At 48.5% G+C, this 26,591-nt stretch overlaps 11 protein-coding genes across 11 annotated transcripts; 3 read left to right on the top strand and 8 right to left on the bottom strand.

The window, feature by feature from the left end:
- Positions 1 to 757: 757 nt before the first annotated feature.
- M437DRAFT_86019 (NAD(P)-binding protein) lies at positions 758 to 1,756 on the bottom strand (the record flags this gene model as incomplete). The annotated part of the gene is made up of 1 exon (XM_041028387.1): positions 758 to 1,756. The coding sequence occupies one exon, from the start codon at positions 1,754 to 1,756 to the stop codon at positions 758 to 760; it is 999 nt and encodes a 332-aa protein (XP_040878147.1).
- Positions 1,757 to 2,877: 1,121 nt separating this feature from the next.
- M437DRAFT_86018 (uncharacterized protein) lies at positions 2,878 to 4,059 on the top strand (the record flags this gene model as incomplete). Its single annotated transcript, XM_041028386.1, has 1 exon — positions 2,878 to 4,059. The coding sequence occupies one exon, from the start codon at positions 2,878 to 2,880 to the stop codon at positions 4,057 to 4,059; it is 1,182 nt and encodes a 393-aa protein (XP_040878146.1).
- Positions 4,060 to 4,285: 226 nt separating this feature from the next.
- On the bottom strand, positions 4,286 to 5,237 carry M437DRAFT_67501 (uncharacterized protein; the record flags this gene model as incomplete). The annotated part of the gene is made up of 2 exons (XM_041024951.1): positions 4,286 to 4,651; positions 4,770 to 5,237. The coding sequence occupies 2 exons, from the start codon at positions 5,235 to 5,237 to the stop codon at positions 4,286 to 4,288; spliced, it is 834 nt and encodes a 277-aa protein (XP_040878145.1).
- A 798-nt stretch (positions 5,238 to 6,035) lies between these two features.
- On the bottom strand, positions 6,036 to 8,548 carry M437DRAFT_86016 (uncharacterized protein; the record flags this gene model as incomplete). Its single annotated transcript, XM_041028385.1, has 4 exons — positions 6,036 to 7,579; positions 7,627 to 7,798; positions 7,924 to 8,365; positions 8,496 to 8,548. 4 exons carry the CDS (start codon positions 8,546 to 8,548, stop codon positions 6,036 to 6,038), a joined length of 2,211 nt encoding a protein of 736 aa, XP_040878144.1.
- A 795-nt stretch (positions 8,549 to 9,343) lies between these two features.
- On the top strand, positions 9,344 to 10,117 carry M437DRAFT_67499 (uncharacterized protein; the record flags this gene model as incomplete). The annotated part of the gene is made up of 1 exon (XM_041024950.1): positions 9,344 to 10,117. The coding sequence occupies one exon, from the start codon at positions 9,344 to 9,346 to the stop codon at positions 10,115 to 10,117; it is 774 nt and encodes a 257-aa protein (XP_040878143.1).
- A 130-nt stretch (positions 10,118 to 10,247) lies between these two features.
- Positions 10,248 to 10,893, bottom strand: M437DRAFT_86014 (uncharacterized protein; the record flags this gene model as incomplete). The annotated part of the gene is made up of 2 exons (XM_041028384.1): positions 10,248 to 10,743; positions 10,793 to 10,893. The coding sequence occupies 2 exons, from the start codon at positions 10,891 to 10,893 to the stop codon at positions 10,248 to 10,250; spliced, it is 597 nt and encodes a 198-aa protein (XP_040878142.1).
- A 725-nt stretch (positions 10,894 to 11,618) lies between these two features.
- On the bottom strand, positions 11,619 to 12,248 carry M437DRAFT_52541 (uncharacterized protein; the record flags this gene model as incomplete). Its single annotated transcript, XM_041022375.1, has 1 exon — positions 11,619 to 12,248. The coding sequence occupies one exon, from the start codon at positions 12,246 to 12,248 to the stop codon at positions 11,619 to 11,621; it is 630 nt and encodes a 209-aa protein (XP_040878141.1).
- A 3,360-nt stretch (positions 12,249 to 15,608) lies between these two features.
- Positions 15,609 to 17,043, top strand: M437DRAFT_86012 (uncharacterized protein; the record flags this gene model as incomplete). The annotated part of the gene is made up of 3 exons (XM_041028383.1): positions 15,609 to 15,656; positions 15,854 to 16,215; positions 16,269 to 17,043. 3 exons carry the CDS (start codon positions 15,609 to 15,611, stop codon positions 17,041 to 17,043), a joined length of 1,185 nt encoding a protein of 394 aa, XP_040878140.1.
- Positions 17,044 to 17,855: 812 nt separating this feature from the next.
- M437DRAFT_52391 (uncharacterized protein) lies at positions 17,856 to 18,365 on the bottom strand (the record flags this gene model as incomplete). The annotated part of the gene is made up of 1 exon (XM_041022344.1): positions 17,856 to 18,365. One exon carries the CDS (start codon positions 18,363 to 18,365, stop codon positions 17,856 to 17,858), a length of 510 nt encoding a protein of 169 aa, XP_040878139.1.
- Positions 18,366 to 21,915: 3,550 nt separating this feature from the next.
- M437DRAFT_12575 (uncharacterized protein) lies at positions 21,916 to 22,110 on the bottom strand (the record flags this gene model as incomplete). Its single annotated transcript, XM_041018663.1, has 1 exon — positions 21,916 to 22,110. A coding segment is annotated over one exon (195 nt), but the record flags the coding sequence as incomplete, so codon positions are not given.
- Positions 22,111 to 25,364: 3,254 nt separating this feature from the next.
- M437DRAFT_52744 (uncharacterized protein) lies at positions 25,365 to 26,290 on the bottom strand (the record flags this gene model as incomplete). The annotated part of the gene is made up of 3 exons (XM_041022405.1): positions 25,365 to 25,441; positions 25,557 to 26,182; positions 26,256 to 26,290. The coding sequence occupies 3 exons, from the start codon at positions 26,288 to 26,290 to the stop codon at positions 25,365 to 25,367; spliced, it is 738 nt and encodes a 245-aa protein (XP_040878137.1).
- Positions 26,291 to 26,591: the final 301 nt, after the last annotated feature.

Below are 26,591 nucleotides of genomic sequence, written 5' to 3'. Positions count from 1 at the left end.
CAAAACTCGTAGCACCGATCGCAGCGCTGTCAGTTGCTGACCACGGCGAGCCGAAAAAACATGGAGGGTGGAGCATCAGCGAGAAGCTCGAAGCGTCAGCTTTGGATGATGAAGTGTGGGTGCCAGGGCGAGAGCCTGCATCACGAGCTCTCATGCCCCGGGCAAGTGGCGTGGCATGCAGGAGTTGTGTAGCCTATCAAGGCACCTCGAGATCAAGCATTCCTGTTGCAACATTTCTGGTAACGCATCTGAGAGGTCCGTCGTGACATGGCAGGAACATCAGAAACAGCGAGGTGCATGACCGATCCCAACTGCCAACGCAGCGTGACCTGGTGTGCTTAGGAACGGCCGGACACACCAAGCATACACTTGAGACTACACTCCCGCAAGATATTTTGGTGCTTGTTCCCTCGATAGTGATCACTTTGCGCAAAGCCAAGCGGCCTATCTTGCGACCGCCTGAGGATGTTGCGCGAATGATAGAAAGAGCCCGCGTCGCGGGTCGATCGTCTGTGTTCCCCCCCGCTTGTGTCTGCACCCAATCATGATCTCAGGTCATTTTTCCAGAAAATGCCATCACATTTTCACAGGACCGGCAGTGCTCGATGATTCTTTGCCGTGAGCCATTCACTAACAATCTATGATCTAGCGACTATAGGTGGACAGTGATCTTGAATATTAAGAGCATCAAACTAGGTACAGAAGGTCGAGAACGGCAGAAACGATTAGTTATCACTGATCGAAGTGTGAACACATCTTACTCATTCGAAACTTTGACAACCAACTTGCCACGGACACGGCCAGTCTTGAGTGTTTCGAAAGCCTTCGGTACGTCTTCAAGACTGAATATCTCAGCGATGACAGGCTTGACCTTCCCTTCGGCCATCCACTGTCCAATTTGCTTGAAGTCGGCTTCTTTAGCGTGACATGTAAGAAATTCGTACTTCATCTTACCGCCTCCTAGAAATCTTGGCAGGAGGAAGATGGGTAGTAGGCGACGGAAGAAGTCCATGCTCATAGTTGCTCCAACGTTGACGACCTTCGCACCTTCCTTGGACCAGTCGTGAGCCTGCCAATACAGCTCTGGAGAGCCGACAAAGTCGACGATGAGATCGAAGCGCCTACCACTGCGTAGGAATATCTCATGGACGTCTTGAGTTCGGTAATCGATTACCTCGTCGGCGCCCAGGCTCTTGCAGAGTTCCACATTTGGTCCAGAGCATGTCGTTGTGACCTCACAACCCATGGCCTTGGCAAATTGGATACCGAAAGAGCCAGTGCCTCCTGATCCACCGTTGATGAAAATCTTGTCTCCAGCCTTGACATTGGGGACGATGCATTGATAGGCGGTCAAACCAGCGACACCAACGCAGGCGGCATCCTCGGATCTGACGCCATCAGGAAGAGCGATAGTTCCATCACGGCCAGCGACCAGGTACTCGGCCATAGCACCGAAAAGAGGAGGCTCCGTCTTGCCGAAAACGGCTTGACCAGGCTGCAAATCGCTTCTCGTGGTCTTCACGACTACGCCAGCGAAGTCCATACAAGGTGATGCTGGCTTGGAGATAGCCAAGTTGCCGACAATGGGAGCTTCTGGCAGCTTGTAGTCGACGGGGTTGAGAGCGGCATAGTGAACCTTGACGAGAGTCTGGTCCTTGGCGAGCGAATTTGCAGACTTTGGCAAGGCTGCATTGTTGTTCACTCTGAGACTCTTCTCGATAGTGCCCTGAATGGAAGTCCATTGTGAAGCTCTCATTGTGGAGGGGATCGACGCGGCCATGCTTGCGGTCGTGTGGAGATGAGAAAGTTGACAAATTCACTAGTCAAAGTATCAGGTGGTCGATGTCGACTCAAGTAGATGCAGTCGTGTAGAGATGGCGCCCAGGTCTCAAGTTTGATGATGAATATGTCAAGTTCAGGTCTTGCGAGCTCTTGATTTCGGCTTCCATGTGATTATGACATATCGAGCACAGACCACTTTTGCTGCTTCGTCCGGTTTTCTGGATTTGACCTTTCCCGGCTCCTTCGTTCCACCGCATCTGCTGAACATCTTATCATAAGTTACTCGTAGCTCAAAACAATTCTTTCAAGACCATTAATTGCAACTTGGTAGTTGTGAAGCTTACGAAAATGATGACAAGCGGTCGTCTCGATTCGGGAGTCCAGATACGCTCCAGCCGTTTATCTTATCTCTGTCGCTAGAGGATGTTCGCCTAACCGCTTTCCACCAAACGACACTGCATCCGCTGGTGCGCCTCCACTCACACAACCACATGGCATACCACTTACCGCCGTCGATCACGGATGAACTGTACCTTTATTGGTGTCTCAAGATCTTAAACAGGTCCAGAATGTCTCCAAAAAACCCGGGCCAGATCATTCAAATCCTTTGAGTCTGTGAATGCCTACTCTAACCTGGAGCCAAGGCCCGGACAACTGTCTGGCTGCAGCCACGGCTCAGAATCACAAATTTCATCGCATAGGGACGCGCAGGCCCTGAAATCTGTGGTACAATATTTTCGTACCTACTCCACCACTATGCAGGTGCCCTTTACTCTCTTCATACTCCACGGTCTCTGAAACAACGCGGGTTGTAGTGGCGACGCGCCGTTTCGCGGTAGCTGGGGGACTTCAACGTTGGATTCGACCAGAACGTAAGTAAATGCCTGTAAAGGAGAGAAAGACGTTTTCTTCCACCATGTCTATCAGTCAAGATCATCTATATCTTTGTCATGATCCTTTCCTTAATTCATCATCTCTCTTGCACCTTTCTTTTCCACAGATTGCTCTTATAACTTCGCTCATTCCATTGTCCGAGCAAGTCTCGTACATTCCACTCTCTACTACACTACCATTCTTTACGATACCAAACCAAAGATGAAGAGCACCATCCTGTTGTCTGCCTTTTCTCTGGCCTCTATTGGCTCCGCTGCGGTGCATGGAGAGCGTGGTTTTGGACTCCAACGTCACCAGGCTCTGCACAGCAGCAGCAGTAGCAAAACCAGCACTACTATCAAGACCTCGACCCGACCCGCATCATCTTCGCTCAAAACCTCTTCAAAGGCTACCAGCAGCTCCATCAAGAGTAGCTCGAAGTCTTCCTCGAAGGTCTCCTCGACCTCCAAGGCCTCTTCCAGCAAAGCATCTAGCAGTTCGACCAAGCCAGTTTCCAAGAGCTCATCCACGATCAAGAGCTCCACACAGACTTCCTCTACCAAGGCAGCAACTTCGAGTGGATCGAGCATGAGTCTTGCTTTCAAGGCCGGACTTTCTGGCTTCCCTAGCATCGAGACTACTGATGTATTCAAACAACAGTGGATGCCCTATATCTCGTGGTACAGCAACTACGAACCCGTCGCTCCTAACTTTGATGCTTCGACCCACACTGTGGTCGGTGCACCCATGCTCTGGGGCAAGGGCGACCAATGTCTGACAAACAACCCTGATGGCCCAGTTGACGAGTGGCGTCTTGGAAACTTCACCGAGTACGTGACAAGCGGAGAGACACATCCCAATGTCTTCTTCGGCTTCTACGAGCCGGACTGCGACTGTCCTTCCTCCAGCCACATCACCAATGTTACTGTCGGTGTTGAGAAGTGGAATCAATACATCAAGCCTCTCCGCAACCGCGGCATTGCACTTGGCTCGCCACCCATGTGCACACAGCTCGATCAAACTTGGCTCACCAACTTCGCGGCTCAAGGCGTCACTTGGGATGTCACCAGCATCCACGTGAACAAACCCACTGTCGCTGAAGGCATCAAGGTAGTCGAGTATTACGTCAGTAAGTTCGGCAAGCCCGTCTGGGTCAGCGAATTCACTTGCGTCAACGACCAAAACTGGAGCTCTTGCGGCGACCAAGATACTGTGAACTCTTTCATTGATGGCATGGTTCAGTACTTCGAGGGCAACGACAATGTTATCGCCTATGGTGCGAACAACGGCGAAGGTGTTCCTGGTGTCTGGAACCTGATGACCAACGACTGGCCTCCTCAGCTTACTGCCACTGGTCAGCACTACCAGTCTGTTCTCAAGAGTCTTGCTAGCGAGAAATGCTAGAAGGTTTAGGTTTTGTTTTTCTACTTCACGAATTTTATATAGAGTGGCGTTCTCGGGATATGCTTTTCTTGCAGTTTGCGGCGTGGTATAAAAACGGCTAGATATAAAGGGCAGGACCCAAGCAATAGAGCATCATTCCAACTTCATTTGTCTCATGTCTTTCAGAGTTCGGTTCAAATCTGCTTCAAGACAATGTTCGTATTGAGTAGCAGATGGACGAACTGTATTAGATAACAAAATCAAAGAATCGTGTTCGATCAAGTAGCAACAACTGGATGCCCATCGCTAAGCGTCCAAAAAGAAACCTTCCGCACCTTCCCACCAGCAACTCCAGATCCCAACCCTCAAAATCATGGTTCCTTTCGTTATTCGCGAAATGTAAAAATTTCAGAAAAAATGTCGAGTCCTTGGTGACACGACGCAGTGAAACGTGAAAAGTATGGCAGCAGCCAATGAGCTCAGCTTGATCGAGGGCGACAGGTGCGAGGATAGCATTTTGGTTGTCGATGCGAGACACCCAGAAATGAGAGCATTTCAGTAAGAGCTCCTGGTAGTATGGGACCAATAATCTGCTTTTCCATATGCTGGGAACCTGTCAGCTGAAAGTTCTGTATCACAATTTCGAGGCTGTGATTCGACTTACTCTTCGTTGTCGATGTCGTGATGTTTTCGTGAAACGTCTCGCAGAGAAATGTGTCTTGATCTCACACCTTTCTGCGCTTCTGACCGGGCAAAGCGGCAGCGGCAGCGGCATCCCTCTGCATTGACTCCGCCTTCAACCTCTCAACTTCACCCTGCAATGCACGAATAGCCTCCCACAACTCATCGATATCTTGCTGCTTAGCTGCAGGTTGGATAGGCGTGAAAGAAGCAGCAGCAGCGGCATTCAGAGCCGCAGCACTGGCATTTGCGGCATTGGCTCCACCCCCAACCCCGCCAGCAGATGCGGCTTTGGTCTTGTGGTTTTCGCGATACCGGCGTTTGGCTTCTTCGCGCTCGGCATCTGTGTGATACTTGCGTGGACGGCCTCTGCTGCGTTTACTGGCTGAGTGAGCTTGTGTGGGTGATGCTGCTGTATCGTTGTTGTTGTCGGTGGTGTGGTTGGTGGGTTCAGTAATGGGGCTCTGCGCGGGCATGCTCATTGGAGAGGACGAGCTTTTTTCGTCGTGGTCACTCATGCTGGTAATTGTGTCTTGTGTGTGATGGATTTGAAGTTCACAACAGGAAGATGGCGAGAGCCAGATCAAATATAATAATGCTTGTTTGTGATTTGATTGACAACGAGCGTGTTTGATAATCCACTCTTGCTGCGTGAAAGAAAAAAGTGCTGAGAAGATAAAAGGGAGATAAAAAGGAATTCTTTGTTTTCTTTGCGCTTTTTTCTTTTCCCCCACCCCATCAACTGACGCAATGCGTGGTCCAAGCGCAGCACCTCTCTTCATTCCTTCCCCCCAACCACCGCTGTTCTTTTACGAAGGACTGTTTTCACATCAAACAAGCTACAAGATATCTCTTGGAAAAATACTGGAAGGGTACTGCACTCTTCGATCATGCCACAAACAAATCTACTTCTCCTTCCTTTGTGACATTCTCTGCCATGCTGCCGAACACACAATTCTTCAGATCTGGCTAGTATTCTGTGGTACTCATAGTGTGCTGAGCAAACGCTTTCATACATCTACCCCTTGTGTAGAATTCTGTTGCAGTCGAACGACTCCCCCTCTCCCACGACAAGCTACATTGCAAGCTGCTGAATTGCACAATTGCTTTCTGGCTAGAGCTTTGGCCATTGAAACGCTCGAAAACAATGTTATCTCTTTGTATCTCGGTCTGTTGTGGAAAGTATTCTACATTGCTGTAGTTACAGTCTAAGGCCTTCAGCAAGTGGAGGTTGTGCACAATCTAGCCCTGGTTCTCCTTGTTATACACCACGTCCTGCAATCCTTCGCGGACATCGAAACCTAAAGAAGATCAATTCATTCCTCTCCAGCATCAAACAGCTCAGTGACAAATCGAGACTCTGCCTGTCTACGCTTCTTCTGGTCCGGCATCGGAATCAAGTCATCGTCTCCTCCTTTTCTCTTCAAGGTGCTAGCTGAGCTGAGCCTTTCACAGCGTTTTCTGATGCTGTCGGGGGTTCTCGTGATGTTATGCTTTGAAAGGAGTCGAGCACTGCATACCTTGGCCTTCTCGCGTTCAGCCAGGATCAACAAACTCGAGTCTTCTTCGATCTCTTTGAAGACTTTGAGCATGGCTCTATCCTCATGATCCGACCAATGAGACTTGTTCGCGATACTACTCACATCATTGGCGGTATCGATCGCAGACTTATCAGCGGCGGTATTGGTGCTGTCGTCAGACTGGACAGCCTCTTTTCTACCTCGCAGTCGGTGGTATCGAGCAGTAATGGCTGGCAGTGTCCGTTCAGTCCCAAAGCGGGATTTGAGGAGCGACATGCACATCTCAGCACGCTGTTTGAGGGTCGAATCCTTGTTGGCCTTCTCGAGTTCATTCATGATCTCAAGCAGCGCTTTTTGTTCCTGAGAAGGCCATGAGCCCGGCTTCTTACATGTTTCTTCGAACAGGTTTTCATTATCATCAGGAATGGTCTGATCCTGAGCTTCGACTGTGGTTGCACCAGCAGGCTCTTGTTGTATCCTGGACCACTGATACTCAACGGCTCTCTCGGTACGGCGGTAACCATATTCGGACTCGAGTCGCTTGCTGCATATTTCGGCACGCTGGAGATTGCTCAATGCGGCGCATGTTTCGTCCGCGTTGATGTTCCTCATGATTGCGACTACAGCATCCTTTTCTTCTTCGGACCATTTGCCAGGAAACGAGAGTCGCGGACGAATTGTTGTCAGATCGGGCATACTGCGAGGCTCAGAAGCGGAAGCCATTGAAGAAGTTGGATTCTGCATCCTGGCGTTGGTGATCACCTCAGAGCTCTTCAGCCATCCCAAGATCTCCCACATGGCTAGAAGTCGTTCAGCCCTCTCCTTTGACTTACTGCCCCCGAACCTGAGAGTGTTGAGCCAATGGTTTCGATTTGTGATGGCTGCATCGTACTGGTTGAAGAATGTGCACTTCGTTTGTGCATAGTCCTCAGCATTCCAGCTCATGGCAGCGGCGATGATTCTGTCTGGTTCCGGAAGCTGGTCAAGTCCCTCAGCCTCAACACCAATCTCCAACCAGTTAGAGGGCTTGATTGTCTGGACTTGAGGCAGAGACGTCAACAAGCCATGATATTCAGGAGGATAGTGTAGAGGAGCACGGCTCTGAACTGTGAGCCATGTGTCACCAGCAGCCGCCTTCCCCTTTGGTGTTCCTGAACGAGATGTGCTAGCGCGGGTCTCATGCGAAGAGAGGTCGCCAATTTTTGACGCAAGCACGTTGTCGAGTGATGTGCGCACAGCAGCTTTGCTCTTACGAGATTTATGCGCCACAGCTTCCGGCTCGGTGGCGGCTGTAGGAGTATCGGCTGAGAGGTTCACTGGAGACGATGAGATTCCACATGCTGAGAATAGTCAGCATTTAACTTGTGGACATAGCAAGATAACTTACTTGCTAGGCGTTCTGCATCACTCTCGTGGTCGTGGTACTTGCAATATGCATGACAACATGTGCAGTTCTCGCCTTCTTTTTGCTCCTTGAACGAGCGCTGGAACAATCTCTTGAAAAACAAACTCGATTTTGGATAGTTCGATGGATCATCTTTGACACCGTCATCGTCATCCTGTAGTGAAGATGCTATTAGCAAGATATCAAAGACCAGATGTGTCGACACCACGCTTTACTGAGCGGAAACGCCAGAACGCATGCGGTAGTCGTGGTGTCTGGCCAAGTTCTGGTTTAACTTACAGCCTCGGGACTCCAGTGGTTGAAGTACGTGTCTTCAACATATCGAGATAGCGGAGAAGATGCACCGACCATCTCCTCGATCACAGAAATGTGTTCATAATGGAACAAATCAGTGCGGTTGTTGTGATCATTTCTACAAGCTTTTTGGAGTTGCGTGATGGCACAGCGCTTCAATGCAATGGAGCCAGCAGCATTTCCCAAGAAATACAACTCCGTCAGGGTATGCCAATCGGAAGAGTCGATCTTTCCAGTGTAGAGCCAGCTGAAAAGTAGCGTCAAGACTGGTCGGTTAGTCTCCAGCACAAATGGCTGTCCTGGCAGAGTAGAAGGCTGGAGTTGCGGACAGTAGTGAAGCAACAGCGATCGAGGGACCATGAACGATTGTGGCATGCGCTCGTTGGTACGAATCTCGACTTGTTGTTGGCTGCTGCCAATCATGCGCCTGCAGTTGTGTAAGCGCCGAGCATGTATCTCCCAATGGACATGTCTTTCTTCTGGAAAGCATTGTGCATTTCTATAGCGATGCGCAATAGGACATGTGCATGTTGAGAAGGAAGAGAAGAAGCACTTACATCAAAGTTTGCTCGGTCCATGTATGACTGGACCAATCGTGTGGCGCAGCCATGGCGAGCGAATGTGGTGTCGAGGAAGGAAGGAACGAACAAAACACAAAGTTGACTGTTTTGGTGTAACAAAGTGTTGTGATGTGCGTGTGCGACCAAGCGGGGTCTGCAAACAGCACGCGCGCCGAAGATGGAAGTGACAGCGGAGAATCTCGTGTCTCACTTTTACTCAAGCCCAATTACCTTGACCGCATGTTGATTCAAAAGTCGATCGTGCAGCAAGTCAATACATAAATCATACCTCAGCCGGCTTTGGGAGTCAACGCACTTATTCCACAAGGGACGACGTTCTTCTGTTTCAGTATGGGGTACACCATAGGTTTCCATCAATTTCTGCTTAGTGCAGGCATCAAGCTAGAAGACTAGCTAAACTACAGATCCAAGACGTTTTACAGCTTGCCAAAGTATCAACTTACCTTTGCCATTTCTAGAGTACTTCTAGAGGCAACAGATATATACTGTCTTCTCGTCCTGATGTTACATATTTACAGATTTTGCCCTCATTCGCATTCATGTGCCTGTACGAGCATCTGACATATCAATTGGGGTGCAGATGATGGGTCTGCTTGTGCTGATCACCAAGGTTGCAACGGTGTGTCCCCTAAATGTAGGTCGTTTGGCGGTAGCACTTCCCTCTTAACATAGCACGTTGTTCACCACCCTCCAACACAGATGGCGAGTCACGCCAAGATGCTTGAATAAGCTTAGTCAGTCACTAAGACATATAAGCTCCTGCCAAATTCGCAAGTTGGTCGCCGAACTCATTCATCTTCGCATCCATCCTGCTGACATCCGATATGTCTCTCGAGCTCATCAATGCCGACCTGCGCGCGTCCTTCGAGCTTCATCGATCTCATGTTCTGCAGCTAAGACGAAATTGCCTCGCGAGATTGTTCGAAATCCTCGAGATATCACCGGACACCACTGATCCTGAGGAGCTCGATATTGTTCGCGCGGAAGAATGGCCAAAGAATGCCGTTGATCGCCTGACCAATGCCATCAGAAGCAGCGCCGACTTTCTCGCGCTAATCACGGATGGCACAAGATCGCCTCTATCGGAGGAGGAACGTCTGCAGATTCTCACCAAGATTGAAGCAACCCTTCGAGACCGACCTTCTCTGGACACTGATCCTGTGGCCCTTCCTGAAGACTTCAAGCAGCTTTGTGCACTGACAGACTCGCTCCAAGGACCCGCTTTGCCGATGACTGAATCACAGATTCCTTGTGCGTTCAGTGGTTTACGAACGCCACTAGCATCGCTCAAACATCCCTTGCTCTCCCCTGATCAGTTGAAGCAATCCACTGGTCTCTGGACTCTGGGCTACGAGGCCTCTATCGTCTTGGACATGGGCGAAGTGTCAGGTGGTGCTGGTGGTGGTTCCTGGCTATGTTGGTGCAAGCAAGACGGCACGGATGATTGGAGGTGGAGATGGGCCACTCGTATCGGTTACGTACAACCACCTGCTATCTATGAGGATGTCAAGGAATTGTTAGATCGATACTGGAGAACATATGTGGATGCTGTTGCCTCGTCCTACGACGGTGACATCGGTCAAGAAGAGCTGTTATAGTCACCTTTTCATTCTAAATCGAAGTGTGGAAACTCTCATGAACCAAGTAGATCAATGAGTCCAAGTGAACATTGCTTTTGGCAGAAACATGCCATTCACCTCTGCAGCTGACGTATTACTCTCAAAGAGCTCAACAAGGAACTTGTGCTTGGAGAACATCTATTTTGTGTTTCTCGTCTCTCATCCGACCGTCGTCCTCTTCTCGTCGTAGGAGTCCGATGGTGTCAAACCCCACTAAGCTCGGTGTGGTCTTGCAGCTCTCTACCAGTTTTGACATGATCGAACGTTGCAGTGCGACACAGTTGAGTTCGTCAGCAAAGATGTAAAGTTTAGCTGTGCCAATATGCCACTGTTCAACACCGTCATTGTTTCCCTCTATTGGAAGGCCCATGTTGACTTGTCCTGTGTAAAGCCATGTAAGAAGAAGCTTCAGAACACTTGCACCAGCGTTGATGACCAAAGGCTTAGTGGGGGCCGCAAGGCCCTCAGCAAACTCTCCGTTTAGAAGTCTGTCATGGTATGGCGAGTAGAAGCAAAGCAATGCTTTGTGAACGCGGCGAATTTCTGGGGTCTTCTTTTCTTTGGATTTGAGTTCAACGATTGTGTTGTCCTTGTTTAAAAGGTGACTGACATATCAGCTAAGAGGTCATTGTGATAAGTGACATCGGGACTTACGCGACTGTGTCCTGTTTCCACACGTTGCGTCTCCATGCTTGCTTATCCTTGAGTTGATCAGTGCACGGAGCTGATGAAGTTGTGTCCGAAGTGGAAGCCATCATAGAAAGTAGTGTTGTGTCTTGAGTCAAGAAAAAGGACAGCTGAAGCTGGGAGAGGAGCGCTTTTTACGCGCACAAAAAGGGCAGTTGAGACCGGATGAGACCTCTGACTTCTTTCCACTTAGATGCAGATGTTGCACCTGACTTGGAGCTGAGTGATAGATGAAAACGATTCTCTTAGAAACAAAACTAGCATTCATGTGTCCAAACCCCTCTCCACGATAAACGTGTGTAGTGCGCTAGACGCAGTAATGGAAGTGGAGATAAGAGCAGGAATCTCATCAGTCATTTTTCACATTAAGGATCAATCAAACCTACATTGCGGACGCTTGTTCATGTTTGTTCTACTAGAATAGGGCTTCTGATCTTTCCTTCATCTTTCTGAAGGTTGTATTTTGTGTTGTATGTAGTGTGTGACCATCGGACGGCTCGAAACCATGCCCGCAATGTCCATTATGTATTCAGGGTCCCATTATCGTGTCGAAATCTGTTGTCGTGGTGCTCTCATCCTCGCAAGCCCTTTTACAAACTCCCCTTGATCCACCGCCGCTAATTTGTTCTTCTGAATTTGAGTAATGCTGCTGTATCTCGCTGATGCCGCGTTTCGGGAAAACATAAGAAGCCTGTTTCAATAGAGTGCGTAAGTCGATGAGTGCTTGATAACGCAGTGGTCGCTAGACTTACGTTGAAGTTTTCCAGTTTGCTTCGTATCATCTTTTCGACCTTCATCCCCAAATGTCCCAGTCGCGGCGAGGCTTGAGAACACGTGCAACTGGGTTTGTCTGCATCAAGACACCACCGCAACGACGACATCTGTCTTTCTTGGGGTCAAGTCTCTTGGTATGGTAGCCAATTTCTTCGCCACATTGCTTCTCAGTGCATGTCCAGATGAACTCAAACTTGGCTTTGTAGTTGTGTGTTCTTGTAACCTTGATACCGAGATCGGTGAACACTTCTTCGCATTTCCTGCCCCATTCCTTGAAACCAGATCCGTGGGAGCGAAGATCTCCACTGATCAAGATGTTGGCGACGTGACAGAATTCGTGAGCGACAGTGTTGAGCAGGCGGTCTTGGTCATCAATGAGTTTGTCGGACAACTCGATGGTGGCGGAGGACATGCGATGCAGGATGCCACGCTTGCACTTGGCCAGGCCAGCCGTGGCTGTCAGTCTCTTGTTCCACGAGATCTTCACTCCGCCAGTCAAAGCAGTCATCTGGCCAACTCGACCTCCGGTAAGTTTCTCATCGAGCTCCTGGATGAATTCTTCCGCTTTGTAGACCTTTTCGACGCCGAAGTATGCTGCGCGGCAGGCGTCGCGGTAGGCCTGTGCCCTCACTTTGTCGAGCGGATCCATAGATGTGCGTTGAGAGATTCCGTGGCTCGACCTCACCAGATCTTCGCAGGGCGGTTGTCTGAAAGTTGTGGTCTTGCGCGATGCGGTAAGCCGAGCTGTGAATGCGGACATGGTTTCGCTGCAATATCAGTTAGCAACATCATTTTAATGCATTTTCAGAAGGAATAACCTTTGGTGTAGATGTATGTTATAGAGGGGAGGCGTGATCTGATCTAGGAGGCCAAGAAGAGTTGGAGGAAAAAGAGTTGGAGTGGTCAACGGAGGAAAGAACAGGAGTGGTGCGATCTGAGCCAAATATATATAGTATGAGAAGAAAGAGGTGTGTGAGAACGGAGTGGATAGGGTTGGCCTTCGGAAAATGTAAGTGACTATGTTTACCGCCAGAACTCACTGCGCTCCGAGTATTGTCTAGCTTGTGCGCCAATGTGCTGTGAATAAGAAGCAGAGAGTCAATGGCATACCTCCTGAATGAAAGTGGCCGACTGTTGTCACAATTGCCTCCAACGAGAACAGACGTTCTGTTGTATTGGCAAAATGATACTTAACGCGGTTACAAGACTTCCAGCATCTTGAGCAGCATCCTTTGATTGTTGCAGGACGAACATGATTTTACAGGGTGCGCGGTAGATATTCTTAGGGCTGCCTCGCAGATATAACAAAAAGACCAGGATGAAGATATCCATATGGTTGTAGCTTCTGTCAGATACTATTCTCTCGTGTGCTGAAAATCGTCATAATGTTGCGATTGATCTCTTCGCCATCCAAAAGTCGTCTGACCATAGTCGATAGAGTTCTCGCCGAGATCACGTTCTTCAGGAGCGATGGTGCTTTCCTCTGACTATACCGTGACAATTCATAGCACTTGGGGAGACAGGACTTTTCCCCGTCGTCGAACATGTCAATCTAGGTAAACTGTGCTTACCTGACGAAAATAACAATCAATCATTAATGATCGACTATCAGGCACGTTGACAGCTGATTGTCATTAATCCGAGGCGGGCGCTTGCATTCATGTCCATGTCTGATGTTTTAGAAAGGTGAGGGCGTGACTAGTGCAGAATAACCTCTGACGTCTTTCGGTTATGCGAAAAAGGTACCAGGTCACCAGGTGTACATAATGCGTGGGATGGCACGATGATGCCCTGGTCCATTCGATTCGCCATATTCGTCTGACACCTGAAGAATGCGAGTTGGTCCTCTTTGGCATGATGGATGATGGCCAAATGCGTTCGAGGCCCGCCTGAGTGGCTCCTGGCTGCTGAGTGTCCCAGTTGCTTGAACCGACATGCGTTTTAATTGCTACTCCGAGCACCCCACTCCAGATCTGCACTCCTCTTCTTGCGCGACTCTCTTGCAGAGCACATGCGCCATGCATGGTGCGAGGCGTGTCCCGAGCAAGGATAGATTTGATGAAAAGGGTTTGCGTACCTGAGCTTCCCGCACGGCAACAATGGAGGCCAAGAACCTGACAGCAGTGCAGGGTCATCTGGCAATGCGCCACGACATCGATTTTGACATCAGTCTCAATTATTGATTGTTGTACTTGCGACTGAACATTGATAGATCATATTCTGCCTTGCACGCCCTACGCCTTTCTCCACTCACACAATTCATGGCGGATATGGTTGAGCTGACTACCGCTTATCAATGATATTGCGTACAGTACACAGTGCAAGAGATAAGAGCACGCAGAGCATATCGTCAAGGACGCCCGTGCAGCAGAGAGCCGAACAGCCACCGTGCAGCGTGCTGCGTGCGTGCATGCATCTCAAAAGCGGGAACGAGCTAAGGGTCGCAACTCATGCGTGGGATCTTGTTGCATGGATAACACAAGAGTATGTCTCGAGATTCGTCATCGCAGGGAATTTCGGATCTACAAACACAATCAAAGCAGGCGAGGGCGGAAGCTGGCGCCCAAATTGCAGACTCTGTGGCCAAACGAAATGGCAATAACGATACTTAAAGGAGCTAAGCAGGTACAAGGTTCCAGAGTCACTTGGCCATATCTGTGGCTTGAACCTGCAGGATCCTGTAGACCCGTGGCTATGTTGTTATTGCCGCTGGCGCTAACAAAGGCGAAACTCCAGGTGGAGACGTGAGATGCGATAGCAATGCTTGTTGTCGAAGTGCAAATCCTGCTGCCGGATGTTGCAGGATGACATGAAAGCTGCAGGCTGCGAACAAGTGTTTCGCTTGGCTTCTGGCTATACCGAAATCAATGCGACGACGTCGAGACGGAGACGGAGATTGACGCCGTTTCGATGTGAGTTGTGGTTCACGAGAAAGAAACTCGCAACTGTTGAAAGTTTGGTGGAGCCTCGCTATGAGCCGGCAACAAGCGGAGATTCTGTTGTCGACACAACTCCGTCCTGCTACACTCTGAGTCACGCCAAAACTAAGGGAAATAGCAGGAGATAGATAACACGGTTTCTCTTCCCACCAGCCTCGACCTATTAGTGAATTTCATTGTGGTACTCTATTAGAAGAAGTAGCCACATCCGTCGCGAATTCGAGCCTTACTTTTTCTCTCGTCTTTGTTCGCTTCGGCCGTCTCCGCCGAACAAGTCACGAAAAGATCGACTCTACCGAGTCGAAATTTCTTTCCTATACCTACGGCGTGACACCTTCCACGCTACACGACCATACGCGTGTGCAGCAGAATCTAAACCAATCCGGGGAATCCGGTGAACGCAGGAAGTTCTGCTTCACACCCCCACGTCCTAATTATCGATTGCGACTCGATCTAGTCACGCATATTGATCCGCTCGATCACGCACATCCGCATTAGCAGCACACCCGCGTGCTTTCAGCAGGCTCTGCGACGCATTGACACCTTTTTGCGACAATTCAGGTCGTGACACTCGAGACTTTAGACTTGCAGGATTCTCAAACCAGTCGTCTCTCCTCATAAAGTACATACTCCACTCGAGCTAGCAAAGTACCGGCCAGGACCGACCTCGTGAGGACGTACTCTTACTCCGCTCTGAACCGCCTCGTGTTATATATTCTGGACTGCTTCTCATCGTCCTTGGAGCTCTTGTCCGCCTTGACTTCAAATTCATTGCCTACCTCGGGGACGACCCCAACCTTTCCCGTACTTGATCTTTGGACTCGGATTATGAACTTCAAGAACGACTACTCTCATTGGCCCGCCGGACAGGAGCACATCAACCGCTGACCTGCCACTCTTGATATTCTTCCTTCAATATATTACAACTCCATTCAACATTGTTGCACATCTATCCATTCATTCGGAAGCGTGCTTCACCCGGGTGCATTGCCGGAGCAGCAGCAGCAGCATACCAGGTCCAGCTCATCAGCACTCGAAATCAACATCGACCCCGCAGTCGGAATTCCACCATGATGGATCAATCCATGGTCTTGTTGAACGCTCAAGTCCAATTTCTGGTACGTCTACCTTTTCATATTTATTGGATGTGCTCACGCTTGTACACGGGACTATATGTGCTTGGCTCCTCTTTTTGGTTGAGTAGATTCAGGAGTCTGCTTTTTAGTTTTGATTGTCTGTACATCAAATGGCCACTTTCTTCGTTCAATGCAAACCACCTATGTCTATCTTTACTAACCTCGACTCTCTTGTGCAGGAAACCAAACTAGCAATTGTGCACATCCCATTACACTTATATTGCCACTTCATACAACCAATATTGCGTCTACTGACCCTCACGGACAGTACGGACGAGGTGGATGGACTGCCTCGTAGGAAATGGGCATATCCAAACTCCTTTACCAATATTTCTGTCACAACGATCGAGTGCTCAATAGTTTGTCCACGACCCCTCGTCGATGAGCTATTCGTACCATTGATCGACAGACTGGATGCAAAGGCGAAACAAGCTGTTATCATCAGCAATGACGACTTTGTTGTGTTACAAGTCGGAGGTGAAGGTATGGAGGCCGGACAAAGAGTGTTGGATCTAACAGCACCTCTTGCGCTCGCCGGAATGTAAGTCAAATGACCCTGATCTTGATGTGCCCAGTACTAATGAGTGAACTCAGCTCCATCTTCTTCATCACAAGTTACTACAGTGACTTTGTGCTCGTGCCATTCAACGCCAAATCCACAGTCATCTCTGCCTTGGAGGAACGTGGTTTTGCTTTCGAGCCCGTATCTAATGGCCATGGGGCAAACATGACTAATGTCTCTTCACCGCTCCACTCCCACATCCGCAACAGCAGCAGCTCTTCCTCACTTGACCTCCAACCACCCGGCACACCTCCACCAGCCACAGTTGCCGAATGGCAAACTAAAACTTTTTCTACTCTTCACCGCAACGACATTCTGCCTGTGGTAAACCAAGCCTTGGAACTACGTTCGTGTGCCGGCTATCGCAGCGACAGCGCAGACATCCATGATGCAATCCAATTAGGTATACTCAAATCCCTGCTCACCAACCCACGATTCATGTCTATCACCCTCACACAAACGGACACTGTATCTCTGACTCTGGACCAAGAACTACTATCCCAATTCCCTAACTCTGGCGAAGGCATACTGCTTCAAAATGATCAGGCTTACTTCGCCATCGTCTTTGACTTGCGCAAGCTGCCTGAAGAAAGTACTGGTATCATTTGCGGTGTTGCTGGTCGTTTGTTGGAGAGATTGGGCGATGGAGGACAGGGGGAGGGTGCATTCAATATGAGTTATTTGTCCACGGCCAGGACGGGTAACGTCATTGTACGAGAGGACGAGGTCAACGAGGCACTGGAGGCGCTCCTGGAAGAGGAGGCTATGAGTGTCGACAGTCCTATTTGCATGGCTAATGGTCACTGACAAGACTGATGAGGTGGACGAAATTGTTGACGACCCAAAAAGTTCTTGTTTTCATTGTTAATACTTCAGCTTCGCATGATGGTCTGCCTGTCTCCTTGCTGGCTGTAGGTGCATAGGGTTTTACACCATTTCGGCTTGTCATCAACATTTCTGGCTGCTATCCAGTAGCATACTGCCCACCTCTTCTCTTTTGCTGTGCGTCTGCTCACTTAACATTCCATCTCGTCCACTCGTTAACATGTACCCTTTTCTCGCTGTCACATTTACATAATCTGTCCGAGAGTGACATGCCTCACTTGTTCAGTATGATGTATACTCGTCACTGCTGTGACCCTGATCCTGCAAACCCTTGTGCGCCGTTGCGCTGTCCTACAGGTTAACCACGAGTGTCGGTAGAAGAAGCAAAGACGAGTTACATATGTAGCGTAAATTCGATTCGTATTGTGACCAGCAGAGAACCGTAACCTACAGAGCATACAAGCTGGGCTTTACTGTACCTATGCTGATGAACACAAGCGGTGAGCTTGATGTTTCACGTATTCGCAGCTCTCAGTCACCAAGGCTGGCTGTCTATGGAGAATATTGAGGCTGAATTGGCGTAGCCTGATGTCTCGTCCACCAGCGCAATCAACGTCGAGCAGGTCTGCGTAGCACTGCCTGGACGGATGTCTGATCCAGGGCCAGAAGAGTTGCCGCTTACGGTGCAACGCAGTTATCGTTGATCGATCGCGCGTGCAGCAGTGGATAGGTATGTGCCCATGTGTGTAGGAGGACGAGATGGAGGAGCAAAGTGGAGATAGAGAGGAAGTTGTTCAACCAAAGGCACGATCCATCTGCGACCCCATGTCGTTCCCAGACCCTTGCGGCCGCAACGCATCGTTGTTATCATCCTCGGCATCCAACAAACTAGCGCCTGGTTTTGTATCCGGCGGCGGCGCCGTAGTCGCAGGTCTGAGGATCTTGGCATCGCTGTCCAACCAGCCAGGAGCTTTCCTCCTCTTCTCAGCTAACTCGCGCTCGTCGATTGCGGCACGCCAGTCGCGTATTTTGATTCGGGCTTCCGAGGCAGCGGTGTCGAGTTGATCGCGGAGGGCTTTGTTCTGGGAAATGATGGCCGAGGGGTGGGCGCGAAAGCCAGTGCCCGAGGTCACGTAGGCTGGGGGTGCAGAAGGGTCATCACCGTCCGAGTTAAGGATGGAGGGTGGTAATGTGGAAGGCAGGCTGGCGTAGTTGTGTGGTAGGGTCGGGGCCTTAGGCAAGTTGATGAATGGGGATACAGTAAGCGGTACCTGGGCTAGGAGGGCATTCTCTGTTTGGCGCATGCGAGTCAGTTGAGGCTCTTACTTTGCTGGCTCGGGTGAGAAGGAAGACGTACGTTCGGGCATGGTGGCAGCTTGTGACGTCGGGTGACAGTGAGCTCACGATGGGATAGACGTTGACGTCTTGAGTTTGAGCCCGAGCGTGTGTTAGAACCCGTGCTTTGGCACTGCCTGTCAACGCTGACTCTGTTCGGGGCCTTTGTTCCCGAGCCGTTGTGCGTCGAATTGAATCTTGTCGTATGAGGCGTGTCTTCCGTTGTTGGGGTGTTTTAGGCACATGCGAGATGCGAGATAGCCGTCCGCCGGCCCCGCATGCTAATCTTGGCTGGCCAGATAAGATTAGCCCTGCCGTACTAGACCCTGCTAAGTTATTATTGCCTACAGTCTTACCTCGCTATAGCGATCGGACTAAACTAGTGCTTTAATATCGTTATAATGTAAGTATCGTTTAATTAAAGGTTCTTAGTATTATATACGCTATATAAAGTAGCTAGTTATTTATACTTAATAAAGGCTTCTATTCCTTCGATCTTATAGTACTACCTTATACTTACTTAGCTACTTAATAACTAGTACTAAAGCCTTACTCTACTACTCTTTATATAGTTAAAAAAGCCTTAAGGCTTCGATAGCTAATTAGATTAGTATAGGTAGTAGTTCTTTAAGCTTCTCCTTCTCTTTATAGTCTTCTTATAGATTAAATTAAGTAGCTATCTCCTTTTCTATCTACTTAGTTACTATAAGGCTCTAGATAGCCTCCTTAGCTAGATTAAGAAAGCTATTAATTAATATAGTAGACTAAATTTGCTACTACTACTAAAGCTAGCTTATAAGGCTACTAACTTTAGAGGTTACTCTTACTATTTCTATACTATCTTATAGTATAGAAGGCCTTAAAATAAGTATTAAGTAGTACTAGTAGTTAGCTATAGTATCTACTAAAATAGTCTACTATAATTATATAGACTAATAAATAGCTTTAAAGATATTAGTTATTTTAAGAGGGTTTCTACTAGCCTTAAATTAATTAACTATATATAGTAGCTAGTACTTATAGTAGTAAGCTTTCTAAGTATAGATAATACCTTAATCTAGTAGCTAATACTTTAATATAGTATTTAGTAGAAGCTAGTAGATAATAGTATTTTATAGAGGCTTTAGTTTAATAGCTTTTATAGTAGCTATATAAGCTAAAAAGTTATCTATTAGTAAAAGGACTTTTTAGCTAGTAACTTACTAATTAAACTAGTATAGCTACTTAACTATAATATTAGTCTTTATCTATACTTTACTATTATGCCGCTAGTAGTAGCTAAGTAAATTAATATTAATATTAGTAGCGCTAAAAGCTTAAGGCCTTTTATACTTACTAATAAACTAGAAAAATAGCTTATAGCTACTATCTACGTTATAGCAAAAGTAGATAGTAATCTAAGCCTTTTTAAGCTTTATACTAGTAATAGCTTCTATAGCTTAGCCTCTATTAAAAGTAATTTTTTAATAGAGGCTAGATTTATTATAGTTATAGGTATTAGAAAAGTAGAATTAAGAGGCTATTACCTATATAGTAACTAGCTACTTAGTAATTAAAGCCTTATTAATTAAGCTAGCTTTACTATAGCGAACTTACTTTACTATGCTATGCCTCCTTTTAAACTTCTTAAGCTAGCTATTACTAAATTAAGGTACTTCTATGTCGTAATAGACTAGTAGTTAATACTAAAAGTAAAGGGCCGCGGCCTTAATAAGATCGTTTAATATTAGTACTTAAGTCTAAATTTAAAGCTACTACTTAAAGAGGTAGGCTTTAAGCTCTAGCTAGTACTATATGTAAAGCCTCTTAACTAAGGGGCCCTTATTACGCTAGTCTAGCTTATTAAAGCGCGCTAAGAGGCTTTAGAGATAGTGCCTTACGACGGTTAATAGCTAAATTACTACTCGAACTAGCTAGCTAGCTATTACTAGTTAAGCTTATAGTGCTACGCGTAGCGACGAAGAGCTATCCTCTACTTAGTAGTAATTACGCATTGCCGGCGAGGCTTCGGAGGCGCTATAGCGACTTCGATATAGCGATAATTAGCTCTAGAGGCAGCGATATATCGAGAGGGCGAGGAATAACGATATCTGTACGAGGAGTTAGATAAATCGCTGAAAAAAATCGCTTAAGAGAGGATATCGCTGTACGGATGATTGCTATAGCGAGGTGAGACTGTAGCTTGTCGACTTTTCATCCACGAAAGCCACTCGTCCAGCGGTCTGCCGTCCCTGACGCACACCGGTATACCTCGCCGAGTCTTGCTAAGCGAAGACTTGAGGATACATCTTATCTTGACCCCTTGAGACAGTCATGATGGTGGCTGACACTGCTCCGCCCCTCCAGAAGATCATTTGAAGGACATTACTCCGTAACATCTTTGCATGATCAAGTCGAGTCCCTGTAAAATCATCTCTGTGCCGTGTCCGGACTTTGCTCCATGCACTTTGTCGCAATATCTCACGTCGATGGCGTCGCAGACTCTCAGCTGCCTTCCTCCGTGCGCGACACCTGCAGATCCATCCTTCGTTGTGCTGCAAACCGCTCAAGGTCCACTACGGCGCAAACCGTGTGCCTTCCGCCTTGGCTTATGCGGAGCTTGCTGCGGTTGGTCCACGGTCGTATCAAATTCCAGCCGTCAATCAAAGTCTAATAATCGGCTTTTCAATCTTTTTGACTTTGAGCTTCTCTGATGTGAGCTTCATCTTTGGGTGTCGGTAATCTAGTCTGGTGCTTGTTGGCGGCTGTTCAGCTCGAGAGGGGTCGTCAAGGTCATTCGAGCATTTATGACATGGTTTATCGACTTTCGTTGGTGATCTGCGAAGAGATGCACTGCGAGTGGTTGTCAAGTGAGACGAGCAACAAAGGATGTGCTTGCCTGTTGTCTCGTGCCGTTGAAAGGATTGCAGGCGCCTCTTGTCAGCCTGCGTCCCAAGTCCGCAAGGTTCCCACATGCGTTCGCGTACTCTCACAAAGATCTGCTGTCACATCCAGGATTGTGATGAGCAGTGGAAACAAGACTACCCGAAGCTTAAAATCATTGATAGGGCGAACTCAACTCACAAACCGCTAAGACAGACATTCGCAGGATCCAAAACAAGTCACAATTGAGGAAAGAATAATGTATGGGTGTAGCATAAGTGTAGATTGAAAAAAAGGCTTGCGCTGATAGCAAGACATGTGGCTGTCAAATGCTCTGGAAAAAAAGGTCGACTAATATCGACAAGACATATAATCTCATATAGCCATGCCAGAGATAATAACACCAAAACGTCCAACCCGGCTCGAACGATCATCTGACAAACTCCTGCCTCACAGAGGCTCCCCATTCCCAAGTAAAAAGTGTTGAACGCCATTCCATGTGAAGTCGTAAAATCCAGTCATACTGCAACACAAGGCAGTGTGCTATAAGGATGCTCATGATTTGGTCGCAGACCGAAATCTTTAAGAAGAGGTGGAGTCAATGCTCATGCCAGAGGTCTCCTTGCGAAGACCGGCAATGTCGTGCTCTGGAGGAGAAGCGCGACGGCGAGCAGATGATGTGGCAAGCTCGAATTGCTGCTTGGTGTGCTCGTGCATCAGTCTCTGATATGAGAGACGAGCAGAGTCGGGGTCGTTGAGGTCGTAGTGTTGAGGGAACTCATATTGAGGAGCGATAGGCTCACTGTAGTCCTGAGCAATGTATACTTGCTGGATCTCAGAAGGGGCAGCCATTGTGTTTGATATTTGTTTGTTTGAAAGTGTGAATGGAAAATGCTCAGAGTTGGCTGAAGAAGATATGCTTCGGTGTGAAGTGGGAAGACTTGATGAATGTTTTTTCGAAGTGGAAGTGTGTTGATGAGAATAGAATTCTGGACGAGTAGAACCGGGTCCCTTATATGCCAGAACTCGTACGGTCAAAGAAGTGCTCGAGTGAGCAGAGGAGCAGAGAGTATGACGGGGCCGGATTGGATCAACGTCAGACCCTGCGCCTCTAGATTGTAGGCGTCGGTGCTAAGATCGGCAGCACAACGGTTGGCAAAGTCTAATGCAAGCCAGCAAAACAGGTCTATTCCCGCGTCAAGGGCCCGATGGTCAGAGGCCCTGTTATGGGGGCGGGAGGCCGCGAGTATCGGAAATTTCTCATTGGATCTAACAAACCCGCAATTAGCTCATTGCCCTGTGTGCAACAGCGGACCCGAGGAGGCTAGGCCCCGTCTAGAGAAGACCCTGTCCATCATGATGTAGCTGGCAAAATTGCCCGTGGTTCTCTCACCCTCTCGCCGTGCGCGGCCAGTCGCTCTCACTGGTCGGGCGTTGTGCCGTCAGGGGGGTGAGACGGACGAGAGCAACAAAGCCGTCGTGCATCACTGGGGTATCTTCTCGGTTCGAGGTCTTCAGATGGCGCTGATTGCTTCGAAACGAACTGCTCAACGACTCTCCGCATTCAACATCTGCGAGTGGGACCTCATTCCTTTGACTCTGTGGATTGACGTTGATGTGCTTTATAGACCGCGGCGAGCCTCGCGGTACATGCCATTGGGGATCTCACGACTCGAGGTTCACGCCGCTGACCCTCCTTCGTGACTTGTACCAACATCACTCAACATTGACGGCATCTATGGACAGACAGACCACCCGACGAAACACGCCGGTCACTTGGACCGCTGCCGCCGCCGCCGCCACCACCACCGTTCACTCGCCAAAATGGACGCACCGACATGTGACGTAGCGCTTGAAGGTTTTCGTGCCTTGTCGTCCGTAGCAGCAACGACCATCCATCCCCAGCCGCGAAACTGCCCTCACGCTGGGCCAGTTCTGACGTCGATAGAACCACTTAGTTGGGACTCCCTGAAAGACATGCAATGATACTGATGCACAGACTGGCGCCCTATGATGTTGTTTGCCTCTGTATTACTTTTGTGCTGCACTCCACTTTCGACCTCGCCTCCTACTTTCGTCGTGTGGAGGAAGATTGACATCAGACATGAACAAGTACCAGGATGATCACCTATCAATTGCCCCTTTCGGTCACCTTTATAGGAGCAAAGGGTTTGAGCTAGCGAAGTAAGAGGCACGCACTTCGTAACGCTTCGTCATATCACCTGGTATTATTCGAATTCGAACTGCTCGTCCCCATGCTGACAGCGAGCGACCCAGTCGTCCTTTTCGGAGTAGACGATCGGTCCTCATCATTGGTCCACTGCTTGACAAGTATGCATGCAAGGGTTCACCATCGATCATCGTCTGCAGCCTAAATCTGTACTTTTGCAAGCATTCCCCTATTTCTATGCACTCATTGAGTGTGCTCCTATCGGCATGGCGTGCCGCGTCCAGGGCACTTTCAGGTCGAGGCCGTCTCTCCTCAATTGCGAAATGCAGACCAAGGTGTTCCGCTGACTGTGCTCTGCCTCATGCGTCATGGGCTCAATATAATATCTTCATATTAGGGCATCAGGTTATACGTACACCGAATGTTCATCGAGAAGGTTGTCATCATTGCCAAGTGTTGCAAGGCGTCAGTCAGGGATCTCCTGGTATCAGACGATATCCTGCTCGCTAAGCAGTCGAACACAAGCCATCGACCTATTGTGCAACTTTCTGGGTCCCTTCCCGATGACCATCGATCATACTGCCTCCCATGAGTGATGAGTCTCGTATCATTCTTCACGTCTCTCGTGTGCATTCAACTCTGCCAGAAAGGACATCGACCGATGTGCTTTGCCGGGCGCAATCTTGATCTCCGAAGTCATCGGCCGCGATCGAAAGAAGACGTAGAATAGTGTAACCATGGACGAACGAGCTGTCTCGAACCTCTGCAACTTGCAAGCTGCATAGCAGTCCATGACTAAGGTCACCACACCGTCGACGTCGACGCTTCCTACAATCTAGGATCGAAGCCCTCTAATCTCGATTTTCAAAGTAGGTGCCCACGTGCCAGCTCGTATCGCCTGGACAAACGATGAGGTTTGGTCTTGTACGGGACAGCCCTCTCGGCTCTGTCATCGCTAACCATCGCGGCTGTCATCGCGGCTGTCATCGCTCGCCATACCGGCTCTGGCATCACCTGCCATCTCCATCACTACGGCTCATCGCTATTTCACGCCATCTCATCATATCCAGCCATCTCACAGCACTGGCCCTATAACGAATCTGCTAAACGGTACAGTATCTTGCTTCGGGAAAATGCTTAGTATAGCTTCGTCATCCTGCATGTGTAGAAGCACACTGTTTGAAACGGATGGCATGCTTTGGTTAGAGCTGCCGACCTGCATATCGCTTGTTCTTCTTGCGCTGTGCCTTGCTTCTCCACACATCGTTCGCAAGGGATAGAAATGCTTTTGCTCAGAATGGCTATGTGTCTAGTGACCTATTCTTCGTATACGGTATACTGAAATAGAAATACAGCACATGAGTCGCAAAGGTGAACGGTGAACGTAGACGCTGTATCGTTGATCATCACACGTCAGAAGAACAACAAAAGCATGGCAAGCATGTTGTATCATGGTGATGCATGTCGTTGAGGGAGATCGTAGAAGCCCAGACCCCAGATAAATAACGACCTGGGGAAAAGCAAGAAAAAAGCAAAAAAAGGACAAATATCACCGATTCACCCGACCTTCTTGAAGAAATATGTCATGTGTTTCTGATACTCAATCAGATTATCTTCTTCGGTTACCATGAGAGAAGGTTAGATGACACTTATTGTGGGCACTTTCAAAATGTGATTTTTGCTCGCGCTCTGAGCGAGCGAACAATAGCAGAGCAGACAATATGACGATGCCTTGAATGTAGCTGCGTCATTCGCCACGAGGTTGCCACATGTAAGTCGACTGACTCACGATATGATCGAAACTTAGAGGAAGGCAAGGGAGAACCGCTCATGACTTTTGTGATCAATCCTGATGTAAGAAAGACGAGTGAGTTGCGGTGAAAGGGTTTTGAATTGTTCTGTCATGGGTCGTTACGGATACGACGGCGCATTTTGTTTATGAAGCCAACAAGAAGATCAACAGGATGATCAAGACGACAATCAGAACTGCAATACAACAGCTGGAGTATGTATCTGGATAGAGCGGCAGTCGTCAGTAAAGAGTTCGATTTTGAAATGCTGAACATTCAAAACAACGGGAATAACGAGGAAAGAGGAGGTAGACAGATAACGAAGGGAAAGCACAAACCTTCGTTCTTCCGTATGACCCAACCAATCTGTTTAATGCCATTCTGAAGCTTTCCTCCCACGCGATCGGCAATATTGTCAACATCATCAAGCAGGTCTGCTTGTTCTTCGAGCTCGCGGCCCATGGTATCTGCTTGTTGGCGCAAATTGCCTACAGTCTTGAAGACATCATCCAATGCCTCATCCTGTTGCTGCATAATCTCCTCTTGTCTTTGCTGTTCGAATTGCGCATAGTCACCATCTCCCATCTCTTCATCGTCGCTGTCGAAAGCGCTAGGATGCGGTAATGATGTTTCTTTGCCTTTGCCCTTTCCGTGTATTTGTGCTTGCTCGACTGTTTTTGCGAGCTCGGTGTGCATGTCTTCAACTTCGGCGCCTACATCTTCAACCAATTTCCGTCGTCGCTCTACCTCGTCTATTTCTAGGCCATAGCGGTAAGGATCGTGTTCAACAGCTTTAACACTGTCGACTAGGTCGCGCAGGTCAGCGCTGAGGTCTGTAAGGGTGGATTCGAGTTCGGAGCGTGCTTCGACGAGTTCGGGGCTGGTGGCTGAAGAGGCAGAGGAGCGGATGCGGATATAACTGTTGAAGAGTGGTCGCGTAGTATCGAGGAGCGAGAGCACGTCACTGCAATTGTACAGCAAAGTCAGATAAAGTGGTTCTTTGCGATAGAGATGAATTGCAGGAGGTTGCGACGTACGCCTGAACTTGGAGAAAGGGGTCTTCGGATGCCATGGTCTGTGATGTGTCGTGTTTGTAACATGCGGCCCGCCTATGCCGCAATGCCAATCTAGCTCATTGTTTGAATTGTAAGAGAGAAGAAAGGAAGAGTAGCAGCTTTGGATGGCTTCAAGCTGTTGTTGATTTGGGGAGACCAAGTTGCTTCCCCAGTCGTGGGCTGGACCCCATGTTCGGTCTTTAGCCGCGGCGTTAAACTTTTAGTACTTTTTTCTCTCCCGCCAACTATTTTATATCCATCTGTATTTCTACCATACCGGAGTGTTTTAACGAACTAGCGCTGAAACACAGGCTTTTA

The sequence above is a fragment of the Aureobasidium melanogenum genome (genome assembly GCF_000721775.1).
Source record: "Aureobasidium melanogenum CBS 110374 unplaced genomic scaffold scaffold_16, whole genome shotgun sequence".
NCBI lineage: Eukaryota > Fungi > Ascomycota > Dothideomycetes > Dothideales > Saccotheciaceae > Aureobasidium > Aureobasidium melanogenum.
This window is presented reverse-complemented; position numbering and strand designations above follow the sequence as displayed.